General features: G+C 38.4%; 1 protein-coding gene across 5 annotated transcripts in view; it reads right to left on the reverse strand.

Moving 5' to 3' along the window:
* Window positions 1-26,817, reverse strand: part of SLCO1A2 (solute carrier organic anion transporter family member 1A2) — a 150,684-nt gene that overhangs the window by 40,271 nt on the left and 83,596 nt on the right. For 2 of the 5 annotated variants that reach the window (XM_063712063.1, XM_063712064.1), the window contains exons 1-4: window positions 25,716-25,807; window positions 25,476-25,596; window positions 9,644-9,785; window positions 5,401-5,533 (exon numbers count right to left, since the gene is read on the reverse strand). In XM_063712063.1, the coding sequence (XP_063568133.1) occupies window positions 5,401-5,533; window positions 9,644-9,785; window positions 25,476-25,535 (335 nt within the window). In that variant the 5' untranslated portion in view covers window positions 25,536-25,596; window positions 25,716-25,807. Of the gene's footprint in view, window positions 1-5,400; window positions 5,534-9,643; window positions 9,786-10,233; window positions 10,335-15,462; window positions 15,629-25,475; window positions 25,597-25,715; window positions 25,808-26,817 lie in introns of those variants that run through there. The other 3 variants (XM_054526942.2, XM_024257159.3, XM_054526943.2) reach the window with 3 other exon arrangements.

The following is a 26,817-nucleotide window of genomic DNA, read 5'->3' on the forward strand; positions in this document are numbered from 1 at the left end:
TTATCAAAGAAATAACAAAAGTAACTTTTCCAAATGTCCAGATTGAAGGCTCCTGGCACAATGGAGGAGACAGATTTATACCAAGACAATTATCATGAATTTTGGACGTAGAGCTTAAAAGAAAATTCCAATAGTTTCCACTGAAAGAAAACTGATCACAGAGATTAGAACAGCATAGGATTCTGAATAATAATACTTGATTACAAGTGCTAGATAGAGCTAGAAAACATTGGGAAAATGTCTTCAAAATCCCTAGGGAAAATATTTCCAATCTAGAATTTTATCCTAGCCAAAGTAACAATCAAATATGGGAGTAAAATAGGAATATTTTCAGATATACAAAGTCTTACGTTTTATATTTCCCTTGTACACTTTCTTGGAAAGTGTATTTTCTTCACAAAAACAAGTGAAGAGGAAAGAGGAAAGCAGGAGACATGACATCCAGAAAATGAATAACTGAATGTTTGAAACAGGTAAAAAGCAAATTCTCAAGGATAATAATGAGGGAAAATTCCAAGGAAACAGCAATGCAGCAGGCCTAGAGTATTCCAAGTTCAGACTGCAGATGGAGAATTGAAAGTGATATGTGAGGAATCTCCAAGACAAAAATGATACACTATGATATGGAGAAGAATATTGAGGAGACATTTGCCCTACCAGTGGAGAATCTGGTGATGAATTAGTGAACAATACAAAGAAAGCAAACCATATGATAAAATGAGGTAATTATTAAATCTAGGGAAAATAAAAAGTGATATAAGTAAAGGATGATAAGCGCATGGTTCAGTGGTAAAAAAGATTTATGTAATTATACAAATGTAAATAGTAAAAATGATTTTATGGTAGGAATTCAATACATATTGTGTAACACTAATGTATAGACATATCTCAGAGACATTGCACGTTTGGTTCCAGATTGCCACAATAAAGTGAATATCACAACAAAGCAACTCACATGAATTTTTTAAATTTTCTAATGCATATAAAAGTTATGTTTGCACTATATTGTAGCCTATTAAGTGTGCAATAGCATTATGTCTGAAACACAATGTACACACATTAATTGAAAATGCTTTATTGCTAAAAGGCGCTGACAATCATCTGAGCCTTCAGCGAGTCATAATCTTTTGCTGGTAGAGGCTTTCGCCTCCATGTTGATGGCTGCTGGCTGATCAGGGGAGTGGCTGCTGAAGGTTGTGGGGGCTGTGGAAATTTCTTAAAATAAGACAATGATGAAGTTTCCTGTGTCAATTGACTCTTCCTTTCACAAAAGTTTTTTCTGTAGCACATAATGCTGTTTTGTTGTTGTTGTTTGTTTGTTTTTAAGACGGAGTCTCGCTGTGTCGCCCAGGCTGGAGTGCAGTGGCGTGATCTCGACTCACTGCAAGCTCCGCCTCCCGGGTTCACGCCATTCTCCTGCCTCAGCCTCCTGAGTAGCTGGGACTACAGGTGCCCGCCACCACCCCTGGCTAATTTTTTTGTATTTTTAGTAGAGATGGGGTTTCACTGTGTTAGACAGGATGGTCTTGATCTCCTGACCTCGTGATCCGCCCGCCTTGGCCTTTCAAAGTGCTAGGATTACAGGCGTGAGCCACCGCACCCAGCCGCACATAATGCTGTTTGATAGCATTTTACCCGCAGTAGAACTTCTTCCAAAACTGGAGTCAATCCTTGCAAGCCCTACCGCTGCCTTATCACCTAACTTTGTGTAATGTTCTAAAACATTAGTTGTCATTTCAACAGTTTTCACAGGATCTTCATCAGTAGTAGATTCCATCACAGGAAGCCACATTATTTGCTTGTCCATAAACAGAAAATCTTCATTTATTCAAGTTTTATTATGAGATTGCAGCAATTAAGTCACATCTTCAGGTTCCATCTTAAATTCTAGTTCCGTTGCTCTTTCCACCACACCTGCAGTGACTTCCTCCACTAAAGTCTTGTGACTTCCTTCACCGAAATCTTGAACCCCTCAGGGTTATCCAAGAGGATTTGAGTCAACTTTTCAAAATTCCTGTTAATGTTGAGATTTTGCCCTCCCCTTCTGTTCCTGGTGGAATGTAGAATAGTGAATTCTTTCGAGAAAGTTCTCAATGTATGTTACTTAGATCCATCAGAAGAATCACTATTTATAACAGCAATATCCTTACAAACTGTGTGTCTTACATAATAAGGCTTGAAAGTCCAAATTACTCCTGATTTATGGGCCACAGAATGGATGTTGTGCTAGCAGGCATGAAAACAACATTCATCTCCATGTACATCTCCATCAGAGCTCCTGGGCAACTAGGTGCATTGTCAATTAGCTGTAATATTTTGAAAAGACTTCTCCTCCCTATCTCTGAAAGTCCGAGATGGCATCTTCTTTCCAAAGAAGACTGTTTCCACTTTGGGAGGCTGAGGCAGGCAGATCACCTGATGTCAGAAGTTTGAGACCAGCCTGACCAACATGGTGAAACTCCGTCACTACAAAAAATACAAAAATTAACTGGGCTTGGTGGTAGGTGCCTGTAATCCCAGCTACTTGAGAGGCTGAGGCAGGAGAATCGCTTCAACCCAGGAGGCAAAAGTTGCAGTGAGCTGAGATCATGCTAGCCGGGCGTGGTGGTAGACGCCCGTAATCCCAGCTACTTGGGAGGCTGAGGCAGGAGAATCGCTTCAACCCAGGAGGCAAAGGTTGCGGTGAGCTGAGATCATGCCACTGCACTCCAGCCTGAGCAACAGTGTGAGACTCCATCTCAAAAAGAAGAAGGAAGAAGAAGGAGAGGGAGAAGGAGAAGAAGGAGAGGGAGAAGGAGAAGGAGAAGAAGGAGGAGGAGGAGGAGGAAGAGGAGGAGAAGGAGAAGAAGAGGAGGAAGGAGGAGGAGAGGAAGAAGAAGAGGAGGAGGAAGGAAAAGAAGAAGAAGATGAGGAGGAGGAAGGAGAAGAAGAAGAAGGCTGTTTCATCCACATTGAAAATCTGTTATTTAGTGTAGCCACCTTCATCAATTAACTTAGCTAGATCTTCTGGATACCTTGCTGCAGCTTCTCCATCAGCACTTGCTGCTTCACCTTGCACTTTTATGTTATAAAGACAGCTTCTTTCCTTAAACCTCATGAACCCACCTCTCTTGGCTTAAAAATTTCCTTCTGCAGCTTCCTAATCTCTCTTAACTTTAGTAGAATAGAAGAGAGAGTCTTGCTCTTCTGGCTTAAGGGAATGTTGTGGCTGGCTTAATCTTCTGTTCAGGCTACTCAAACTTTCTCCATCTCAACAATAAGACTGTTTCACTTTCTAATCATTTGTGTCTTCCTTGAAATAGCACTTTTTCCTTGTGTTCACAGCTTGGGTAACTATTTGGTGCAAGTGGCTTAGCTTTGGGCCTATTTTGGCTTTCAACTTGCCCTCCTCTCTGAGCTTAATGATTTCTAGCTTTTGATTTAAAGTGAGAAATGTGCAACTCTTCCTTTCACTTGAACACCTGGAGGCCACAATAGGGTTATTATAATAATTGGCCTAATTTCAATATTTTTGTATCTAGGGGAATAAGGGGGCCCAAGGAAAGGGCAAAAAATGGGGCAATGGCTGGTCAGTGGAGCAGTCAGAACACACGCAACATTTGTTGATTACATTCACCATCTTAAGACCAGCATGGTGGCTCATGCCTGTAATCCCAACATTTTGAGAGTCTGAGGCAGGCAGATTGCTTGAACCCAGGAGTTCAGGACCAGCCAGGGCAATATGGCGAAACTCTGTCTCTACCAAAAAGAAAAACCCACAAAAATTAGCCAGGCATGGTGGCACGTGCCTGTAGTTTCAGCCACTCGAGAGGCTGAGGTGAGAGGATCACCTGAGCCTATGGAGGTCGAAGCTACAGTGAGTGAGATCATACCACTACACCCCACCTTGGGCAACACCATATCTCTAAAAAAAATACATAAATAAATAAATCACCACCTTAAATGGGCATAAGTTAGTGGCACATCAAAACAATTACATTAGTAATATCAATGATCACTAATCACAGATCAACATAACAGATACAATAATAATGTAAAAGTTTGAAATATTGCAAGAATTATCAAATGTGACCCAGACACGAAGTGAGCACATGCTGTTGGGAAAATGATTCTAATCTTCAACGTAGGGTTGCAATAAACCTTCAATTTGTGAAAAATGCAATATCTGCAAAGTGCAATAAAGTGAAATGCAATAAAGCAGGGTATGCCAGGATTCAAAACTAATAGAATAGCATTTACTTAGAAATACAGAGGCAAGGCTGGCCCAGGTGGCTCACGCCTGTAATCCCACACTTTGGGAGGCCGAGGTGGGCGGATTGCTCGAACCCAGGAGTTCCAGACCAGCCTGGCCAACTTTGGGAAACCCCATCTCTACTAAAAATACAAAAATTAACTGAGTGTAGTGGCATGCACCTATAATCCCAGCTACTCGGGAGGCTGAGGCAGGAGAATCGCTTGAACCTGGTAGGCAGAGGTTGCAGTGAGCCGGGAGATGGCGCCACTGCACTCCAGCCTGGGCGACAGAGTGCGTGAGACTGTCTCAGCAAAAATAAAAACAGAGGCCGAGGCGGGTGGATCATGAGGTTAGGAGATCGAGATCATCCTGGCTAACACAGAGAAACCCCGTCTCTACTAAAAATGCAAAAAATTAGCCAGGCATGGTGGCACGTACCTGTAGTCCCAGCTACTCAAGAGGCTTGAGACAGGAGAATTGCTTGAACCCGGGAGGTGGAGTTTGCAGTGACCCGAGATCACACCACTGCACTCTAGCCTGGGTGACAGAGTGAGACTCTGTCTCAAAAAAAAAATAATAAATAATAATAAAAAATAAAAACAGAAAAACAGAAAATAAAAGAAAGAAATTGGTGGCAAATACAAGAAAGAGCTAAAAGTTATAAGTGCTTGCCTCTGGAAAGCAGTAAGTAATAAGTGACAAGGGAGAAGTTTTTGTCAATGTAAGCTTTTTTGTATAGTTTTTATTTTTATGACTTTGTACATAGTTACTTTGGTAAAAATTAAAAGAAAAATCAGCCTTCAGACTGGTCTGTCTCTTGGTGACCTGCAATTAAGCAGAATCTCATTATTAATTAGAAGTATTTACATGGTCCTGAGAAGGGAATAATCCCAAGTTTTGGCTGGTCCTGAGAACCTTTTCACCAGACTCAACTCCACAAGAAAAGGTCCCAAATCCCCATTGTGTAAATTGACAAAACTGACTACTTAAGTGGAAGTGAGGCAGTCAAGAGCACCAAATATAGAGATGAAACAGAATGTGCATCTTCCTCTTCCCATTACAGTGCCCTATGCTGTTGGAAAGCATTGCTCCTAGAGAGGAAAGTGCAACTTCATTTCCTGCAAGTGAAATTTGACCACCCAAAATTATCAGACTGGAATACTTACTGGTTCATGAGGAAATGAGGTAGTGATTTTAAGAAACAGCCTAAGCCCATAACCACACATCCAACGCCAATCATTATAGGTCTATGCAGTTTGGTTCCAAAATAACTCACAAATATAATCAACAAAAGATTTCCTAGGAAAAAATTGAGAATAATCATTTTAAAAAGTATGAACAAAGTCTTAATTAACAGCCTCACCCAATCATTTACATTCTAGCATTTACTGCATAACAACTATCTTAAATACTGGGATTTGTGCTAGGGTTGCATTAAATAATAAATGAATGTAACACAATCCCTGCCCCGAAGAAGGGTTCTGTTTTGCAATGTAGACAGATACAGAAACAGATATCTCTGAAACACCAACATTTATAGAGGGGAGAGGAAGAGAAGCCGGTGAAAGGGACTAAAGAATGGTTCTGGGAAATTTGAAAGGCTCTATTTGTGACTATCTAGACTTGGGAAATGAGGTTCAAAAGAAGGTGTCAGCCTGCATGTGACCTCTGGCCTCTCTCTCAATGCCTACTCCATAGAACATTATCACGTTTTCCTATGCCCAGAAAGAGAAGCAAAAGTCAAATTTAGGTAGCTGAATGTTTTGTAACTCATTGTTTAAAAATACCTTCATTTTGGTCAACATGACCAAGACAGGGATCTATTTTTTTCTACTTCTTTCCCTAGATCAGACAATGCAGTTAAGTAAAAATTAGTAGACCCCCACTTCTACTGGGTCTTCAGTGAGTCTGGATTTGAGGAATAAAAATGGCAATGAGAAATGTATCCCCATGTCTTAGGACAAAGCTTTAGAATAAAGAAACTAATGGGGGAAGGCCCATCTGATGGACAGATCCTTGAAGAGTGTGGAGTAAAGATTTGAAAAAAACAAATATATGAGTAAGTTTTTTGCAAACCATACATTTTTTAATTCAGTAAATAATATCTTTCTTGCTCCCACTATATATAAAGAATGCCTCTGCAATGACTCAAGATTATAAAAATTTCAAAATTTTTTTCCTCAAGGAGTTAATAATTTTCTAAGTAGTGTATATTTTGAAAAGTTTTCTTTCCACCTGTATTTTTCTCTAGTCTGCCTTGTGTGTAGAAGATATGTCCATTTGTACATTATTTTATATGGAGAGCGCCCCACCGCAATAACTATATTAGCCACGTTGCCCTCTCTAGGTTTCTAAAATCTCATCACCAAAGCCATCCGTGTTGAAGGTAGTGTCTCCAGAGGCCATTGTTTGAAATCCATATCTATTTTTTGAAAGGAGAAGAAAGAAAGAACTTTCCTTCTTCACATAAGAGTGAGTTCACGTTTTAAACTGCCTTGCTCTGTCAGGAAATAATTGCAAAGAGAAAGCATGGGAAAAGAAAAGTAACTTTTTTCAAAGGTATGGAGAATGCTGCCTGTAAAACTGCCTGGGGAAATGTAAGCTAAGTGATATGTTTATTGGCATTTGTAAATTTCACACTATTTCTAATCTTCATCGTTCTCCTCAAGCTACTTGTCACCACCCACTAGTGGTAGAAATTGTTAATATATTCTACTTTATCAAGAAATTTGGGGCAATCAAACATGAAGGCATTTGAGTTTTCCACCTGATGACTTTACCACCTTCCTTCAGTTTGAGAAGTTGTGGTGCCCGTCTGACCACCCAACACTAAACATATCACCAGGGCACTGCCATTTTCTTCAGTCACTTACTCTGGTAATTAAAATCTCTCATATGTATTTTAAGCCTCTCTCTCTCTCAACGAGACTTTAGCCTACACATATTCTCTAGTTTCTCTCCAAACTTCCCAGAACATTCATCCATATTCATAGATTCCACTTTTCCCCCTCCCTAATCCCCTAACGTCTGTTCTACCTTCACTACTTCCTAGCTTCTAAATTTGCTAGTGCCCTGGCAAAGATCATCAGTTATCTCCATATTATGAAACCCAGGGAATAGTTCTTCATCCTTATGTAACTGGATATTTCTAATGCTTTTCACACTGCTGATACATTTTTTTTTCAAATTTCTACTCCTTTGTTTTTCATAATACTATTTTCTCCTAGTTCCCCCTCTTGTTTCTCTGACCATTCCTTCTCTTAACATAGACTCCTTTTCTTCTACCTGTGCCTTAAATGTTTGTGCAGCTCAAGATCTATTCTTTGTCCATTGTAATTATCACCCTATATCCTCTCCCTGAATAACCTCATAAATTCTCTCTCTAGTTTTAGCAAACACCCACTTACTTGCTAATCAATAGCTCCAGCCCAGATAGTTTCCCAGTGCTTCAGACTCACATAACTGCAATGTGAACATATAACTTTGTCACCAATTGTCACCAATAGAAGTTACAGATGTGTTCAGATGACAATACGGCTGTTGCAAACAATTCAAAACATTGACACAATAATTACTTTAAAATTAGTAACTTTTTAATTTAATGGGTTGATTAAAAGTACAAATATTACTATATAAAAATTTGTTTTAAGATTTTGATAATTCTACTTCAATATAATTGGCTTCCTTTGCACCCATATAGTTTTTTTTTTATGCAATTAAAATTATTACTCCAGGATCATATGGTGTGAGAATGCTAAAAGGGTCCTTGGTACAGAAAGGTTAATAACCCCTTCCAATCCTCAGTGACACTCCCTCATCTAGAAAACTAAAAAGTAAATGCCACAGCAGGCACACAAAGCTCTCATTAACCCATTTCTCACTCCTGCCCATTTCTGCAGGCTCACATCCTAATCTTTTCCAACTTTATCTTGGCTAGCCAATATTATCAAGCTGAATGTTGCTCCTCACATAGGCTATTGCGCTGCGTCCTTCTTAGGCTTCTTCTACTGGAATTTTCTTTACACTTGCTTAACCTCATTTCTTCTCCTAGAAAACTTTTAGTTATCCTCCGAGAGTCTGGCTTCCCTAAATGAGTCTGTGTTTCTTCTGTTCCTGTAAGACCTTGTATATATCTATGATACCAAACTTACTTCATTCAATTAGTACTATTATTATCTGCATCTCTACCTTCTATTAGATCATGAGCTGAGTCAATTCGTGGGCTATACATGGAGTTAGTTCTAACTCTCTCACTGGGATCAGCACACAGGTGATACAGGCTAAGATCTAAGGCAGTTGAACACTAGTAGACAAGATCAAGAATCACTTGTTTCAGTTTTGCTTCTCCTCAATCCTGATTTTTTAAATACATTTATATTAAAGGAAATTATCATCTTGAAGAAAGTGGAAGCTATTATAAAACTAGAAAGGAGTGACACTCATATTTCTATATAACTTTTTTCATGGAAGAAATCTTTCTTTCTCTCATTCTCCCTCTCTATGGTCACATATTCCCAGTCATCCACAAAAATCAGAATCTATGAGTAGACTTTATTCTTCTCTAGAGGCTGCCTCTGAAATAAATTCAGAGAGATATAAAAGCAATCTTTTCTTCTCTCTGTACTTAGAAAAAAAATTGTCAACCTCCCAGACCAAATAGCAGAAAAATATTTGCACTTTCATTTGTAAGGGAATTTCCTTGGTCTCCAACAATATCTTCTACATCTTCTAGGTCTTCTACCTTTTTTTTTTTTTTTTTTTTTTGAGATGGAGTCTCGCTCTGTCACCCAGGCTGGAGTGCAGTGGCAATCTCAGCTCACTGCAAGCTCTGCCTCCTGGGTTCACGCCATTCTCCTGCTTCAGCCTCCCAAGTAGCTGGGACTACAGGCGCCCGCCACCATGCCCGGCCAATTTGTTTGTATTTTTAGCAGAGACAGGGTTTCACCATGTTAGCCAGGATGGTCTCGATCTCCTGACCTCGTGATCCACCCATCTCCACCTCCCAAAGTGCTGGGATTATAGGCATGAGCCACCTCGCCTGGTGGGCTTCTACCTTTGTATCTTCTAAATACAAAGATGGAGCCCTTAGTATCCTTTAGGGTTATCAAATGATAGATTTAAATATAAATACTGTAAATACTCTGCTACTCATGCTACATAACTAAGAAGCTATTAGAATAAAAAGAACAATAGTAGGATATGTGGCAATATTTAGGTGTTAATATGAGGTAATATTTAAATGAATTATTTCTGAGCATATTCTAAGCTTAGCTAATCAATCAGTTTTAGAAAACTTATAACTCGGTCAGATTAAATGACCTAAAACAGCAAATAAAGAGAATAAAATTCAGACTAGCTCCACAGATAAGACAAAATACAAAAAGAAGAAATGCAAAAATAATTCATTACCAATCTCAAAGCTTCCATTAATAAATCCAACTAGAGATGTTGGGATGTTGAATTGTCTCTCTATTTGTGTGAGCATGGAATTCATATAAGATCCAGATAGTGTTTTGGATACAAATGCACATGTTATTGCCAACAGAAACATCTAGGAAAAAAATATAAGAAAATGTAGAAAAAATTATTTTTAAATTGTATACTTGCCGTCTGTTGACAAAATGCCTTCCGCCATAAGACTGATCGTCTCCGACTTAAGTAACCTTTGAATTTGCAAGAAACTGTAAAATGTAGTCTGTTCCTCTTGCCTGTCATACTGTGATTTCTCTCTGAAAACTCAAAGTGAGACTAATTTTGTAGGTAGTTGCAGCCTCATATTGTATAAGCATACTGGTACATACATAGAAACAAACAGTCATTCTAAGTAATACATAGCTGATGATTTAAACACGTCTTCAGAGCTACAATGATATCTAAAGTACAAAAGAATTCATACATATACTGTAATGAAAAGAAAGAATGCAGAATTATACAAAGACATTATTTTGGTAGCAAATATGCTTAAGTTCTCTCTGCAGGACAATAGGTCCCCAGATTACCTTGGCCGACCCCACTCTTTCCTGTTCTTGCTTGCAATTCTTGGTCAGAAACATTCTGCATTCTCAGCAATGAGGGAAATATCCAGAACAATCTGAATTATGTCCTCATTCTTCCCATAGTAGAATGCTCTGCAACCCTTGAGCTCAGCAATCCCAGTTGTATCTAAGGCATATAAGTCCAGGACAGAGTGTTTTCAGGGTTTCTCAGCTGCAGTGTAAATGGAGGACCACATAAAAATGAGACTCCATTTATTTTGGGAAGCTTTCCTGAACCTTGGAGAATCAGCTCACATGGACCCTTGGCTTCTGTTTATCCTTAGTGCCTGCCTAATATATATACTATAAATTTCCATATGTTTTATCAATCATACTTCCTATGAATTGGTATAGTTCCAGGAAACAATGAGGTTGATGCAATCCATAACAACATCAGGGATGAGTTCACAGATAGAACCACTGTAATCACCAGGAGCTACTATGGTTTTACTGAAAATATGAAAAGTTAAAATTCATATTTTAAAATTAAATTTAAAAAGATGGCTTTTAGTAAGAGGTTTTAAAACAGGAGCACTGTATACTGGTAATAGTATAGTTAGGTAGATTAATTACTGCTTCAAAATGAACAAATTATAGATAGATTTACATTAACTTGAATGGTGGTCTTCAGTCACATGCCATACGGATTTTTGCTTGGTCCTATTAAAGATAGTTTCTGATGACACTTGCAACCTGGGAGACCATTTGACCTACTATTTACGTAGTACACTCAAATTCTTAAAATTCTCACACCTTCCACCTTCCACACCTCCAGTCTTGAGCCAATCACACAACTTATTTTCTACCTCACATATTCTTTTCAAGTTAACTCACAACCTTTTCTGTTTCTCAGTCTCCAACCCAGCCACATTCTCTTTGTTCATGATCAGCAAATGATATCAGCAACTTCACCTGCAAACTTACCTCTATCCCTACCTTCTCTAATTTGCCTATGTCTTTAGAAAGATTGGTGTCCCTTTCCTGTACATAAAATCCCTCCAATCTTGCTCTTGAATCCATTCTTCCCATTTTTGAGATTCTAATTCATCCATTATTGCTCTTTTCTCTCTCTCTCTCTCTCTTTTTTTTGTTTTGTTTTGTTTTGTTTGAGACAGAGTCTTACTCTGTCACCCAGGCTAGAGTGCAGTGGCATAATCTTGGCTCACTGCAACCTCCATCTTCCGGGTTCAAGCAATTTTCCCACCTCAGGCTCCCAAGTAGCTGGGGCTACAAGTGTGTGCCACCATGATCGGTTAGCTTTTGTATTTTTAGTACAGACGGGGTTTCACCATGTTGGCCAGGCTGGTCTCGAACTCCTGATCTCAGGTGATCTGCCCACCTTGGCCTCCCAAAGTACTGGAATTAAAAGCATGAGCCACCATGCCCAGCCTTTTCTCTCTATTTTCAACCTCACACCCTTTATTGCTTGTTTCCCCACTAGCTTATTAATATATCCAAGGTATTTCTTGCCTTTTGAGAAAAAAACAAAATGAAACAAAACAAAACACCTTCCCTCAGCCTTGATGGTTAGCTACTGTAGCTACCACAAAGCTGTTTAGAAGAATAGTCTAGACTCTAGACTGTTTAACCTTCCATCCACCCTAAAGTCTGCTACAGCCTGGTATTTCTTGAAACTACTTCCATAAAAGGTCATAAACAACTTCCTGATTCCCAAATAACCCAAATCCACAAGCTATGTCTGAATTATCATTTTACTTCATGACTTTCAGTCATTTGATACTATTGCTCTCTCTTTTCTTCCTGAAATTCCCTCTCCCACGCATACCTATATCTCTTGACTAACTGCTCGATTCTTTCTGCTCAGTCTTCTCTTCTTTGGTCAACCCTTTCAGGCCTCTGTCTTGTACTCCCTACCCTTTTGCTATGCATGCTGTCTTTAGGAAGTTCTGGCCCATCCATGCTTTTAACTACCATACGTATGATGAAATCTCTCATATGTATGAACAGTTTAGCTCAGACAATTGAAATCCTGTTTACTCTCCTCTAGCCTTGTCTACCTCCAACCTCTCCTTCACATGCCACCTCCACTAATTTGGATCATAATTTTTTGTGAAATAAATTAATAAAATACATAGTTAGCATATTCTACTTCTTAAAACTTTTCAGTAATTCCTATAAACAAAAATCTCTGATTTTTAAGATAGTAAACAAAGCCTCATCTATATTTCAGTATCATCTCCTGTTGCTTGTCCTTAGACACAGTGTTCCACATGTAGCTGTGTTAGTTAACCCTGCTATTTTATAGGTCAGTGCTTTTATATAATATTCCTCCAGTTATAATTTCTTTCTTCCCTTTGTTCATCTGGTAAATATATAATTCATTTTCAAGACTCAGGTATTTTATTACTTCTATTGCAAAGCCTCTTTTGCCTCTGTGCTCCCCAGGTAAGCCCTAACCATTCATTCATTCTTTATCTGCCCACCCTACTGTGTACCTAACTTGATTACAACCTCTATTACCGTGCACTTTATTTATGGATTTGGATGTCTATAAGTTCCTCTCTCATTATTCTGAGAGCAAGTCAGAGACAGGAGCCATATGTTATTTACTGTTGTGGCTCTGGTGCCTACTAAGTGCCTGACAAATAGCAGGCACCCAATACAAGTTTATTGAATTAATGACAGAGTAAGTATCAAAAACATCTTGAAGAAATCAGAGCTGAAAGTAAAATAAAATCGAATAAGATTAAATATAGTGTTTTCATCCATCTGGGCTGCTACAACAAAATACCCTAAGCTGAGTGGCTTATAAACAACAGAAATTTAATTCTCATAGTTCCAAAGACTGGAAAGTCCAAGAGCAAGGCACTAACAAATTTGGGTTGGCTGATGCCTGTGAACCCAAAAGTATCTGAGACAGTTCTCAATCAATTTAGAAAGTTTATTTTGCCAGGGTTAAGGATGTGGCCATAACACAGCCTCAGGAGGTTCTGACAACATGTGCCCAAGATGGTCAAGGCACAGCTTGCTTTTATACATTTTAGGGAGACATAATACGTCAGTCAGTACATGTAAGATTTACATTGGTTCAATCTTGAAGGGCAGAACAACCCGAAGCAGGGGATTCCAGGTCATAGGTAGTTTTAAAGTTTTAAAATGTGCTGATTGGCAATTGGTTGGAAGAGTTATTATCAATAGAAAATAATATTTGGGTTATAATAAGGGCTTGTGGGGACCAAGGTTCTATCATGCAGATAAAGCCTCTAGGTAGCAGGCTTCAGAAACAATAGATGTACATGTTTCTTGTCAGACTTAAAGTCTGTGTTGATGTTAGTTCTGGTTGGTTTTTCCTGAATTCCAAAAGGGAAGAGGGTACAATGAGGCATGTCTGACCCACCCTTCCTTCCCATCATGGCCTAAACTTGCTTTTCAGGTTAATTTTGGAATGCCTTTGGCTGAGAGGAAGGGTCCATTCAGATGGTTGGGGTCCTCAGAATTTTATTTTTGCTTTACATTCTCCCTCTTCCACCTAAGATTTGCCAGAGGCAACAGCAATGTCTACCAAAGTTTTATTTTGTCTCATACCATTGTTGGGGTGGCATGGCTGCCTGCTTGAGATCCATCCTGTGCCTCAGTGGGACTCCCTATGGCCAAGGGACTTAGAGTCAAAAGACTTATAGCAAATTAAATGTTCTAGGCCAGATAGGAATGGACATGGACAAGCATTCATTACCCCTTAAATTTTTTTCAGTAAAAAATCAACAAACAGAAAGCCAAAGGCCAGGTTACAAAACTGACTTATCTTTAACTTCTACGCATCGAGCTACTATAATCTCGGTTTTAGTTATGGACTTATAGCAATTAGCTACACAAAACATAAGCATTGCTCTGAAAAAAAATTTTTAATATATACTGACCAGGCACCATGGCTCACATCTATATTCCCAGGATTTTGGAAGGCCAAGGTGTGTTCATGACTTGAGCCCAGGAGTTTGAGACCAGCCTGGGCAAGATGGCAAAACTCTGTCTCTAAAAAAATAGAAAAAGACAAAAAGCTAGCCAGGTATGGTGGTGCATGCCTGTAGTGCCAGCTACCTGGGAGGCTGAGGTGTGAGGATCACCTGAGCCCAGAAAGTCAAGGCTGCAGTAAGCCATGATGGCACCACTACACTCCAGCCTGGGTGACAGAGTGAGACCCTGAGTGAGTCTCAAAAAGGAAATAAATAAATGAAAATAAAATTTAAAAATACATATCTATCTATCCGCACAGCTCATAACTGGGAGTCCTATATCCAGAAGGCTTTGTCACAAGGTATCTTTATCCTCTCAGTAGTTATTTTCTTTTAATTCTACAAATAGCATGACATTCTTTATGGTTGGGCTGGATGAAAAGATGCCACATAATAGCTCAGAAGTCAAAAAACTTTGTTTTACCGGCTGTTTAGGCATCTGTGTATCCATCCTTGATTTGGATGTTTTGAACTAATTCACTTCCTCAAACCTAGCCCTTACAATCTCACACACCCACCTCTTCCGCAACAGTCCTTAGGCCTAGAGGGAGGGTGCTTGTGTAGTCTTAACAGAAGGGCATTTGCGGTGAAAAACAGATCGGGCTCAGTGGGATGCCAAATGAGAGAGATTTGCATCTCTAGTCTTGAGAATACCATCATTCCAGTTTCCTTGGAAGTAAACCAAGGAGAGATAAATAACATTAATATTTTGACAATCAAAAGAGTATTTGTGTATCAGAATGGAAAATGGAAGCTATCTCATTAGGGATTCAACTAAAAATATGAAGAAAAACTATAATCTGCTATTCTTTAGAGGATTATTATAGCCAAGAAATAATTCATGATTCAATCTGCATTCAAAAACAAAAGTCGGGGCTGAAATCTAGTAACAAGTGTTAAACTTTTCCTTTGAAACAATTTTTCTCTCTCTCTAGCCCTCCTTTTCTATTAAAGAGAAATTATAGTAAGACCAGTTTGTGTGTAAAAATAAGTTTTAGGCTTATTATACTTGGCCTGATTATTTGCATAAAGTGCAGCAAGAAATTGACAGACCATATAGGCTCTTTTTAAGTTGGCTTTGCTGGAAATTTACCTGAAAATATGTTATTCTAGTCAAAGACTTGGTAAAATAACCAGTGTCTCCAATTGTCCTGTTTTAAAACAAAAGACTCTTACTAAACTTATGCAAATAACTATATTGTCATAAAACCAGAATACTCACGGTTTCCAAATTTGGGAGAACTTGGAGAGAAAGGTAAATTTGCTCATAAAAACATACTTCACCCAATTGCTCTACAGAATAAATAATTTAAAAGAAAAAGATTCTCTTGACTCTTTAACCAGAGCATCAGCCTTCCAAACAATATGTCCTTTGTTCACCTTGAATTGCCATTCACATGCTAAGCAGTTCTTGTCATATGAGAGCTGTTTATCAGGCACTGTAGAATCTAGCAGCTCCTTACAGAGTCAGAGTCAGCCCTAGGGGAAAAAGAATGCTCTCTGCTCATAAGTATCTCCTCTTTGCATCCTCAGGTAGCAAGATCCTATGCAAACAATTTTTATTTTATTATGGAACTCTTTGGGGCACCATTATTTCCTTTAGCAAAGGGGTAGCTTCAGTTAACATTCCATAACAAGGCAGTAAATGTCCCTCAACTGGAAATTCTCTAGTCTAGTATTTGTCATTGGGAAGTGCTCCCAGTCTTTTACCATAAGCCCTAATAAATGCTCCACAAATGGATATGAAGTGGAGAATTTGTCCCTACTAGCCCTTCAGCTTCTGCCCTACCTTGTGTAGACTCAGGCAATCTTACTAGTTTCCATTTAGTGTGTCCAATTAACATTCCTCAAAGGGCACATTTACATGACTTCAGTTTCATAGTACTTGATAGGAGAAACATCCCCCAATCAGGTACAATACCAATTTTCACAAGACATTTAGGTAAAGGAGTTAAAATTACCTTACATAAAGGCTGTTTAGACATCTCAAATTTCATAATCCTATCAACCTGTACATTTTTATGTTCTGGTTTGAGGAACTTTTCTTTTCTACCCCCAGACCATTTTATCTTTTCTGGTGAAAAATGATTTGAGTTCCCAGCAAGGGATTGAGCCGAGGGACTTGGGCTCTTTTTTCAGGCTTCATCTTAATTTGCCTCAGATTTGCCCCAGGCAATGTCAGCTCCCTCATTATAACCTCTGCCTTTTGCTGTTTCTTCAATTTCCCCAATCTGGGGCAAATGCAGAAAACTGATATGGGGACTTTTAATGTTGGAGGACCAGTAGGGGTTCCCTTTGGTCCACCCAACTTTTGATAGTGTTGTAAAGACCTTTGTTTCAACCCCATCAATTTTCATTTTATTTCTTATGAAATGTCCAAATATTTTAATCACCCTCTGGGGTGAGTCCTCTGACTCCCTTTTGCCTTTCTCATTATTCTTTGTTAATTACCCCAATATTTTATTAAGCATCTGTAAGACCCATGTGGACAGCAAATTTGATCAGCCTGTGATTCTGTGGTAGTAATGTCACCTGGAGTGCCCATGTTGCACTTAACCTCCAAATTTACCATGTGATATGGTTTGGCTGTGTCCCCACCAAAATCTCATCTTGAATAGTAGCTCCTATAATCCCCACATGTTGTGAGAGGGACCCACTGGGAAGTAATTGGATCATGGGCATGGGTTTTCCCATGCTGTTCTGTGATAGTGAATAAGTCTCACAAGATCTGGTGGTTTTATAAAGGGCGGTTCCCTGGCACATGCTCTCTTGCCACCATGTAAGACATGCCTTTGCTCCTCCTTCATCTTCCATCATGATTGTGAGGCTTCCCCAGCCATGTGGAACTGTGAGTTCATTAAACCTCTTTTTCTTTATAAATTACCCAGTCTCAGGTATTTTTTCACAGCAGTATGAAATGGACTAATGCAGTAAATTGGTACAGAGAGTGGAGTGCTACTGTAAAGATACTCAAAAATGTGGAAATGACTTTGGAGCTGGGTAACAGGCAGAGGTTACAACAGTTTGGAGGGCTCAGAAGAAAATAGGAAAATGTAGGAAAGTTTGGAGCTTCCTACAGGCTTGAAGGGCTCAGAAGACAGGAAGATGTGGGAAAGGTTGAAACTTCCTAGAGACTTGTTGAATGGCTTTGACCAAAATGCTGGTAAGATATGGACAATAAAATCCAGGCTGAGGTGGTCTCAGATGGAAATAAGGAACTTATTGGGAACTGGAGCAAAGGTGATTCTTGCTATGCTTTAGTAAAAAGACTGGTAGCATTTTGCCCCTACACTAGAGATCAGTGGAACTTTGAACTTAAGAGACATAATTTAAGGTCTCTGGGGGAAGAAATTTCAAACTAAAGCTTTCAAGAAGTGACTTGGGTGCTCTTAAAAGCATTCAGTTTTATTAATTCACAAAGATATGGTTTGAAATTGGAACTTACGTTTAAAAGGGAAGCAAAGCATGAAAGTTAGGAAAATTTGGAGACTGATGATGCAATAAAGAAAGAAAAACCCATTTTCTGAGGAGAAATTCAAGCTGGCTGCAGAAACTTGCATAAGTAATGAGAAGCCAAATGTTAATCACCCAGACAATGGGGAAAATGTCTCCTGGACATGTCAGAAGTCTCCACAGTAGCCCCTCCCATCACAGGCCCACAGGCCTAGGAGGAAAAAAAATGGTTTTCTTGTGCAGTCTTTGGACTTGGTGCTCTGGGTCCCAGCCATGGGACCCAGAAGGAGCCAATGTACACTCAGGCCACTGCTTCAGAGGGTGCAAGTCTCAAGCTTTGGTTGGGCCTGCAGGCACATAAAAGTAAAGAATTGAGGTTTGGGAACCTCTGCCTAGATTTCAGAGGATGTATGGAAACACCTGGATGTCCAGGCAGAGGTGTGCTGCAGGGGCAGGACCCTCATGGAGAACCTCTGCTAGGGCAGTGTGGAAGGGAAATGTAGGGTTGAAGCCCCCACACAGAGTCTCCACTGAGGAACTGCCTGGTGGAGCTGTGAGAAGAGGTCCACCATCCTCCAGATCCCAGAATGGTAGATCCATCAACAACTTGAACCGTGCACTTGGAAAAGCCACAGAACACTCAACACCAGCCCATGAAAGCAGCCAGGAGAGGGGCACTGTACCCTGCAAAGTCCCAGGGGTGGATCTTCCCAAGTCCATGGGAACCCACCTCTTGCATCAGTGTGACCTGGATGTGAGACATGCAGTCAAAGGAGATCATTTTGGAGTTTTAAGGTTTGACTGCGCCCTGGATTTCAAACTTGCCTGGGTCCTCCATCTTCTTCATTTTGGTTAATTTTTCACATTTGGAATGGGTTTATTTACTCAATGCCTGTACCCCCATTGTATCTAGGAAGTAACTAACTTGGTTTTGATTTTTTTTACTGGCTCCTAAGTTAGGACTTTTGGGTTAATACTGAAATGAGTTAAGACTTTGGGGGACTGTTGGGAAGGCATGATTGGTTTTGAAATGTGCGGACATGAGATTTGGCAGCAGCCGTGGGCAGAATTCTACGGTTGGGCTGTGTCCCCACCAAAATCTCATCTTTAATCATAGCTCCCATAATCCCCATGTGTCACGGGAGGGAACTTGTGGGAGGTAATTGAAACATGGGGGTGAGTTTTTCTGTGTTTTTCTCATGATAGTGAATAAGTCTCACAAGATCTAATGGTTTTATAAAAGGCAGTTCCCCTGCACATGCTCTCTTGCCTGCCACTGTGTAAGATATGCCTTTGCTCCTCCTTTACCTTCCACCATAATTGTGAGGCCTCCCCAGCCATGTGGAACTGTGAGTCCATTAAACCCCTTTTTCTTTATAGATTACCCAGTCTCAGGGATATCTTCCTTTGAAATAGATACAAAACAGTTTGAAAGGTGGGGGAATCTATGGGAAAGAGAAGAGAAATTGGGACAGGACTCAGTCTTTTTTTAATACCAAATGACTCTGGCCAGAACCAGAAATGCAGTTACAAATGAGAATAACTTAAATTATCTGATAATTACAGTATTTACAACAGAAGGGGAGGGAGTCACCTAGTGCCCCTCTTCCAGGCTGGACAGACATCAATCCTACTGCTAGGCTGGATAGATGCCTATTCACCTTACCACTTGTAGGGGTCTCAGGCCTCTAGGCAGTTATGGATTCTCCTGGCATGAGCAGGTAGAGGTGGTGGGATTGCCTGTTTTATGCAGTGTCCTAACCTTGGCCCACCACCCTGTCCTACAATGCCATGAGGTCTCTGGAGCTCTTTCTGACTTGGGGGCCTTCCCTCTTTCTGTGCTGAACTACCATTGGCCCTTGGAGTATTCTGTACAGTCCAACTGCACTTAGGGCAGGAGGGATTTCCCCCACCCAGTTTCCCCTGAATTACTCCCAATACCAAAAAAGAATTACTTCAGAGGCCAGTGCCACTCCAGGACAGTGAGCAAAGGGGAGGGGAGAGGTCACAAGGCACTGAACTGGATACTAGTCATATTCAATGGGAGAATGTCCCGGTTATAAAGACAGTTTCACATGGCTTGCATGTGAAGCATATCAACTACATTATCTGGGGTGCTCCACTTGGCATTTTATAGGGATGGTTGGGAAGTCCCATTTCCAGGGTCAACAGACCTTACAGTAGCAATTATCCAGTCAGTTAGGCAGGTTGTTCTCTTATGAATAACCTCCTACACATTTGGATCACATATACTCATCAGCAATTTAATAGTGATTTGTGAATCCTGCATCAATCCAAACAAGCTCTTTCATTTTGTAGCCTTAAAAATAAAGGATTCTTTCTTTAAAGTAGTTAAGGTTTCTCAAGAAGCTGATTATATCAATCTACAAAATGGAACAATTACTTTGCATTATACCCTCTGGTTTTAATAGTTACTTGGTTTTGCCCTTCCCACATATTGACTATCTTCTTGGTAACCACAGCTCTCAGAGGTAACTTTTGTTGCCCTGGTTTAATTTTTCTTTCTGTGGGTAGCTTGGAGTCTAGTGGCCTGAGCTGGGACAGACCCACCTCTGGGCCTGATCCAGCCTTAAGGATCAACCCAGCATTCTTGTACATTCATTTAGCAATTACAGACAACAATAACCAGGAGATTGAATATTTTTGCTTTTTTTTTATTAGTTTGCATCTCCTTATGCATTTGGAGAGCTAACTCCTCAGGAGTATAATCCATCTCTAAATTCTAATGAATTTTACCTTTTGTAATTGAATGTAGCTCAGCTGCAGCTCCCTACCATAGGTAACCACATGGCCACCCTGGAGTCAAGGTTTCTCCTCACTCATCTTTTAATTTCTCTCTTTATCCATTTAGCTTTATCTATATAATATTTTTATCTTTATTTAAAATAACTCTTAGAAAAAAATTCTTTAGCAAAAGCTACATCATTGTATTTTTATAAATTTTACCAAAAACACCATTTACTCTCCTACTATTTTAACTCTTAGTAACCCAGATTCCCATTGAAAAAAATAGGAGTTATTTAATTTAACATAACATGACTTTAAGATTTTAAACTACTGGAGGTAATTTTGAGATTAAATTGACCAAATTAGTCTTACCCAAAACTACTAAGGTCATATGAATTAAAAGGCATCTTTGGTGGCTTCCTTCGGTCTGAAAAGCACTTACTTTTCTTTTAGCCAAGTGATTAGAGGTCTTTAATATAATTTTGTAGTGAAATATTACTTCTACATGACACATATAAACATATAGCTATAACAGACATACAGACAAAAGCAGATCCAAAATATTTTTCATTTGCCTGTTTTCAAAAATTCTGTTTCTTAGTTTCAACTATTAACTTAAAAAGGCCAGACACCATGGCTCATGCCTGTAATCCTAGTACTTTGGGAGGCTAAGGCAGACAGATCATTTGAGTCTAGGTGTTCGAGACCAGCCTGGGCAACATGTGACACTCCATCTCTATAAAAAATACTAAATAAATAAATAAATAAATAGATAAATAAAAAGGCTTGGCTTTGTGGTACACACCTGTAGTTCCAGCTACTCAGAAGGCTGAGGGGAGGATTTCTTGAGCCTGGGAGGTTGAGGGTGCAGTGAACTGAGATTGTGCCACTGCACTCCAGCCTGGGCGACAGAGTGAGACCCTGCCTCAAAAAAAATAAAATAAAAAAATAAAAGTAAAAAGTTACAGGAGCCAAAAAAAGTTGAAGGAGAGAGTTAGCATTCCAGGCCTTCTCAAAAGAGAAAAAAACTGAAGCAGTAGGGCACAGGTTCTAAAATATCAATCTAAATAATTTTAAAAAGAAACAGATTATAGAATTCAAAAATTTTAAAGTTCTTGCATTAAGAGTAACTCAACATTTTTAATAAATCTTGTTCTAACCAGTTCTTTAGTGTTGCATGAGTGTATTTTTAATATCAAAGTTCAATTTTTAGAAAAACTATTTATTATAATTTCCTTTAATTGTAGCCAACTGAATCACATAACATTTTAATAAATTCCTGTTTTACTAACCTTATTACAACTTAGACAATTTACAACATGCTTGGACTTTCTGATTTGATGCAAATATTTCTCTTTCTTGAACAACGAGTCATTTTATTTTAGGACAAAAATTCATCATGCAAGATTCTTTCTCATATAAAATTACTTTTCTTTTAAGCTTTCTTACCAAAAATACCTCTTTATAACTTTCTTTACATCTCTTATTTCCTGGTCCTTTTTACCTCATTTTATATATAATCCTTAAATAACCTCTGAATTAGACAAAAATTATTTACCTTTGAATAAGAACATTTAGATCTTAAGAAGAAACTGCCCATGACTCTTGAAACTCTACAGAGAAAGAAAGGGTGAGTGATGCCTTTGTTCTGAGTGTTTTAAGGGGTTCAAGTCATTTGATGCCTTCTCTAGATTTTTTTTGGTAGCAGACAGTGAAGGGGGAAGGAGAAATAGTGTGGAAGAAAAGAAAATGAAAGAACAATTGTGTTTTTAAGACCGGAAGCTGCAACAGAAACCAAGCACATAATTTGTTTGTTTTCTTTTTTTCAGCTATGAGGAATTCTAGCAACTTCAGAGGTCTGGCTGCTCATAATTTGGAATTCTCATTTGAATTTGACCAAGTTGGGTAGAGTTGGTCAAATCTGATGGGAGCAACACCAGAACAACAAAAAAACCCAACAATATGATTACTGAGCACTCTAATGCTAAGGAGAAATTAAGACTAGCTGTCTGTCAATTCTAATTTTTAGTCATTAAGGAGAATCTCTGAGACAAAAAAAAACCCAACTCAGCTACTTATCTAGGAATGAGACCCTGGCTCAAGACTGCTGTTTACCATCTTAGAAGCAGAAAAAAAAAAAGCTGAAACTTGCCTTCCCTGTTGGAAATTAGCTGAAACTCCAGAAAGGAGTTGCCCACGCTCCATTGTCATGGAAGCAGGAAAACTTGCCTTCTTTGTTGGACACAAGTAAAACTCAAAAGGAGGAGTTGTAGAGAAAAATAAACTTTAGATCTTAACCAAATTTAGGGTGATTGGGGATTCTCTGGAGTGGGTGGGGGCTCCCAGGCCTCAGCAAATTGTCCTATCAGTTTGAGCCATAAGGATAGCTCAGGCTGGTACCAAGTACCCATAGGAGATTCATCAAAGGTCAGGGGCACCTCCACTCAGAATCCTTTCATGGCTGCTAATTTGTGAACCCAAAAGTATCTGAGACAGGTCTCAATCAATTTAGAAAGTTTATTTTGCCAAAGTTAAGGTATGCCTACAGTATAGCCTCAGAGAGGTCCTAAAAACATGTGTTCAAGGTGGAGTACAGCTTGCTCTTATATATTTTAGTAAGACGTAATGCATCAATCAATACAGGTAAGATTTAATTGGTTCAATTGGGAAGGACAAGATAACTCAAAGCAGGAACTTGCAGGTCACAGGTAGATTTTAAAATGTTCTGACTGGCAATTTGTTGGAAGAGTTATTATCAATAATAAAAAATAATTTCTTGTTTACAATCAAAGCTTGTGGAGACCAAGGTTTTATCATGCAGATAAAGCCTCTAGATATGCAGGCTTCATAGAGAATAGATATAAATGTTTCTTATCAGACTTAAGGTCTGTGTTGATGTTAATGATGGTTGGTTAGTCCTGAATTCCAAAAGATAGGAGGGTATAACGAGGCATGTCCAACACCTCCTTCCCATCACAGCCTAAACTTGTTTTTTAGGTTAACTTTGGAAGGCTCTTGACCCAGAGGAGGTCCATTCAGTGCTGGGAGCAGGGGGTGGGAGGGTTGAATTTTATTTTTGGCTTAGAGGCTCCATATACTGATTCATAAACTGCCATCTTTCTCACTGTGTCTTCACATGGCAGAAAATGCAGTGAATCTCTCTTAGTCCTCTATTATAAAGCCACTGAACCCATTCATAAAGGCTTTACCTTTGTGACCTAATCATCTCTCAAAGGCCCCACTTCCTACTGCCATCACCTTAGAAATTAGGATTTCAACATGGGAATTTGGATGGGACACATTCACACCACACAATACATCTAAGCCAAAATTTATCAATTATTTTTGAGAAACCTAAATAAAAATTTATGTGAAAAGGACCTAGAAATTTGAATAGCAATCTTAATATGAATCAAAACTGTGATTGACTACAGCATAGTATGGCCATATCTCTAGCTATTTTTTATATTAAATACCATTTGTGGATATTCTCTCTTCCCACTATAAACCTTCTCAGAGCATATTCTTAAGAGTAAACTATTTTCACCTAGTTTTATAAATCAGATTTTATATTTAAAAGCAAGTCCTACTAAATCAAGTACAAATCAAATTTGGAAAAATAATTTATTCTACTTAACATGTTAAGAAAGGAAATTAGATGGATCATGACCTCATTGCTTTTTCCGTAAAACACATGGGTTGCCTAACTAGTTTGGTTTTATTCACAGAATGAAAGAAATTAGTGGCTATTCTGGCTCATGTCTAGTGCTAAATAATCTCTATATTTACAAAGCTAGTCCTACTAGCTTTTAGCAATAATGCCCTTTCAACTTATTTCAACAACAAAGTTTAAAGCAAATGTGTTGAAAATAGTCCTTTCATGCTTCCTAATGAATTTTGCTTAATGAGTATATTTCTAAGTTCAGAGAAACAGAGAAGCCTAACTTGCTATTAAGCAATTGCCTCTCACTTTTACCCAATAAACTTGTGCTTATAGCATTTTGTCATAACATCCACATCAATATCTAACCTTGCTAAACTCCAAAGCAATCAAAAATTAAAGACCTCTTGTTTATAAATACCACTTGACTTTTCTCCACAAATGCTGTTAATATTAATAGCTAATATTTATATTGAAAGTTTACAATATTCCAGTCATTGTTTCAAACATGAAAGAATCCTATAAGGTGGGAATGTTGCTATTATCCTTTTCAGATGAGAAAACTGAAGCACAAAGAGTTTTTCTTAATTAACATAACATTTCAGGCAAGTCTTTTTTTTTAGATTTATATCATAATTCTCCAATTTTGTATACATGTTTAAATTTCCCCAACACACATATAAACAGAAAACAAACTTCAGATAGGGAGAAAATGACTGACAGTGTCTTAGTTTTGAAACCACTTGCAGGCACTAGCTATAGAATCAGGACAAATGTCCAGATCCCTTGGTTTATAATAAATTCAAATTTTGTTTGAATACAAATGACTTTGAAGCTAGAAAACAGAATTTTCTCTGAAATAGAAAAAAAACATCAGAACAGCTGGCAAAATGGCCATTTTTCTTATAGGAAATTATTGTTATGTTGCCGAAGCTTAAAGAAAACATTTGTTTTGCTGGGTAATCACACACAAATCTTTGCATACAAATCAACAAAGCATTTCTGTGAATGAGCCATTTTCTGAGAGTGACTCCCACATTTCTCTGGATTAGAAACCCTTCAAGAGTGAGCATGGCCTTTGATCCAGAAAAATAAATCCTGCCACAGTATGTGTGCCTGGAAATTTTTAGGATCCTGTCTTCCATTTAAGTCCCTCAAAGCCATTTAGGACTAACTTGCCTGAATCAATAATCCTGTGTAGACACACCCTCAGTTATAAAACCAACTTCTTTAAAGCAAGAAATTACCAATAGAACAGGCAATATGGCATTAATATTAGATCACTTCATGCAGATAGGAGCAATTTTACCAGGACTGTCATATTTTAAAAACTAGTGTACATGCACATATATCCACATACAAAAATTCCATACCTTCAACTTGGAAAGACATCTTATTCTATGGGTTTCAATTCTTTTCTCAGTTTCTCCCATGTTGCTCTTCAGGGTGTTCCAAGCTATTTATGTTTTAAATCTTGATATGTCTTACTTCTACCTTTTCAAGCAAACAAAAAAAATATGTTAAATTAACTACAAAATTGTAAAGCATCATTCTTCTGAAGTAAGTGCTGAAAATGAACAACATAATTGAAATCCACTGCATTACAAAAATACCTGGAACGCTTTTAATACAGATTAGAAACTCATGGTGTTAGAGAAGATTTAGTTGTTGGTTTTCTATTTCAAAAGGTACATCAAATAACTTTAGTTACTCTTTAGTGAGATTAAAGATATTAGAATTGTTTGTTATGATCTTGCAAAATAATGGTCACATGGTTAAAAGAAAGCTTTTCACTTCTCTAGCCAAAACAAATAGTACCAAAAGACTTACATGAAAATAGCTGCTTTTAATAACACACATACTTTGAGTTGTGTTTGTGCTAAAAGCCTGCTTCAGTAACCCTACCAAGGCTCAAAAATCTTTTTTTGGCCAGGCTCTCTTTTCAAGTTATTTGCATTCCAAGGCTTCCCTAGAGTCTCAGGAAGGGAAACACTTTCTGGGGCACTGCTGATACATGGAAACCTGGAGAGACATGGAATTTTAATCATGAAAACAACCTAGTAAAAATAACAAACAATTCTATGATCTGGAAAATAATCCCACAATTGCAAACTAAAATGTAAGACTTAGGAGATTAAACATATAAATGAGTATCTATATGTAGCTATACATAATAGGTATAGATATATGTGGAAATATATGTACAGATGTATAATACACAGGTGCACATTTTTATATGTAAAACAAAAAGTTGAATTAAATGCAAATAAATTCTACTAATCCCATCAAAGATTTTGTTTTACATCTTGAAACTAAGGCAATATTTTGTATCAAAACCAAAGTGTTTCACTTTGGCAATATTTATTCTAGTTTCTAGAATGATTTCTTGACAGTATCCCCAGCATTAATTAATTAAGTCCTTTAAACAATATCCATTTAACAAGTGATCCTGAATGGCACTAATTTTTTTAAAAACCAACTGCTTTACCTCTACAAATGTGCTGAATCCAAACACACACCCATTAAGGCAATAGTCACTGCACTATTATGTTTGAGTTTTGTTATTTTAACACATTCTCTCACAGATACAACAAATATTTATTGAACATCTACTCTGTGCTAGTCATGGTGCTACGCACCAGCATTCAGCAGTGAGCAAGAAAGCCAAGTACGTGCCTACGGAGAATATAAACTAGTGAGAGAAGTATGTTTCTG

Source organism: Pongo abelii, chromosome 10, assembly GCF_028885655.2.
Source record: "Pongo abelii isolate AG06213 chromosome 10, NHGRI_mPonAbe1-v2.0_pri, whole genome shotgun sequence".
In the NCBI taxonomy this organism is placed as follows: domain Eukaryota; kingdom Metazoa; phylum Chordata; class Mammalia; order Primates; family Hominidae; genus Pongo; species Pongo abelii.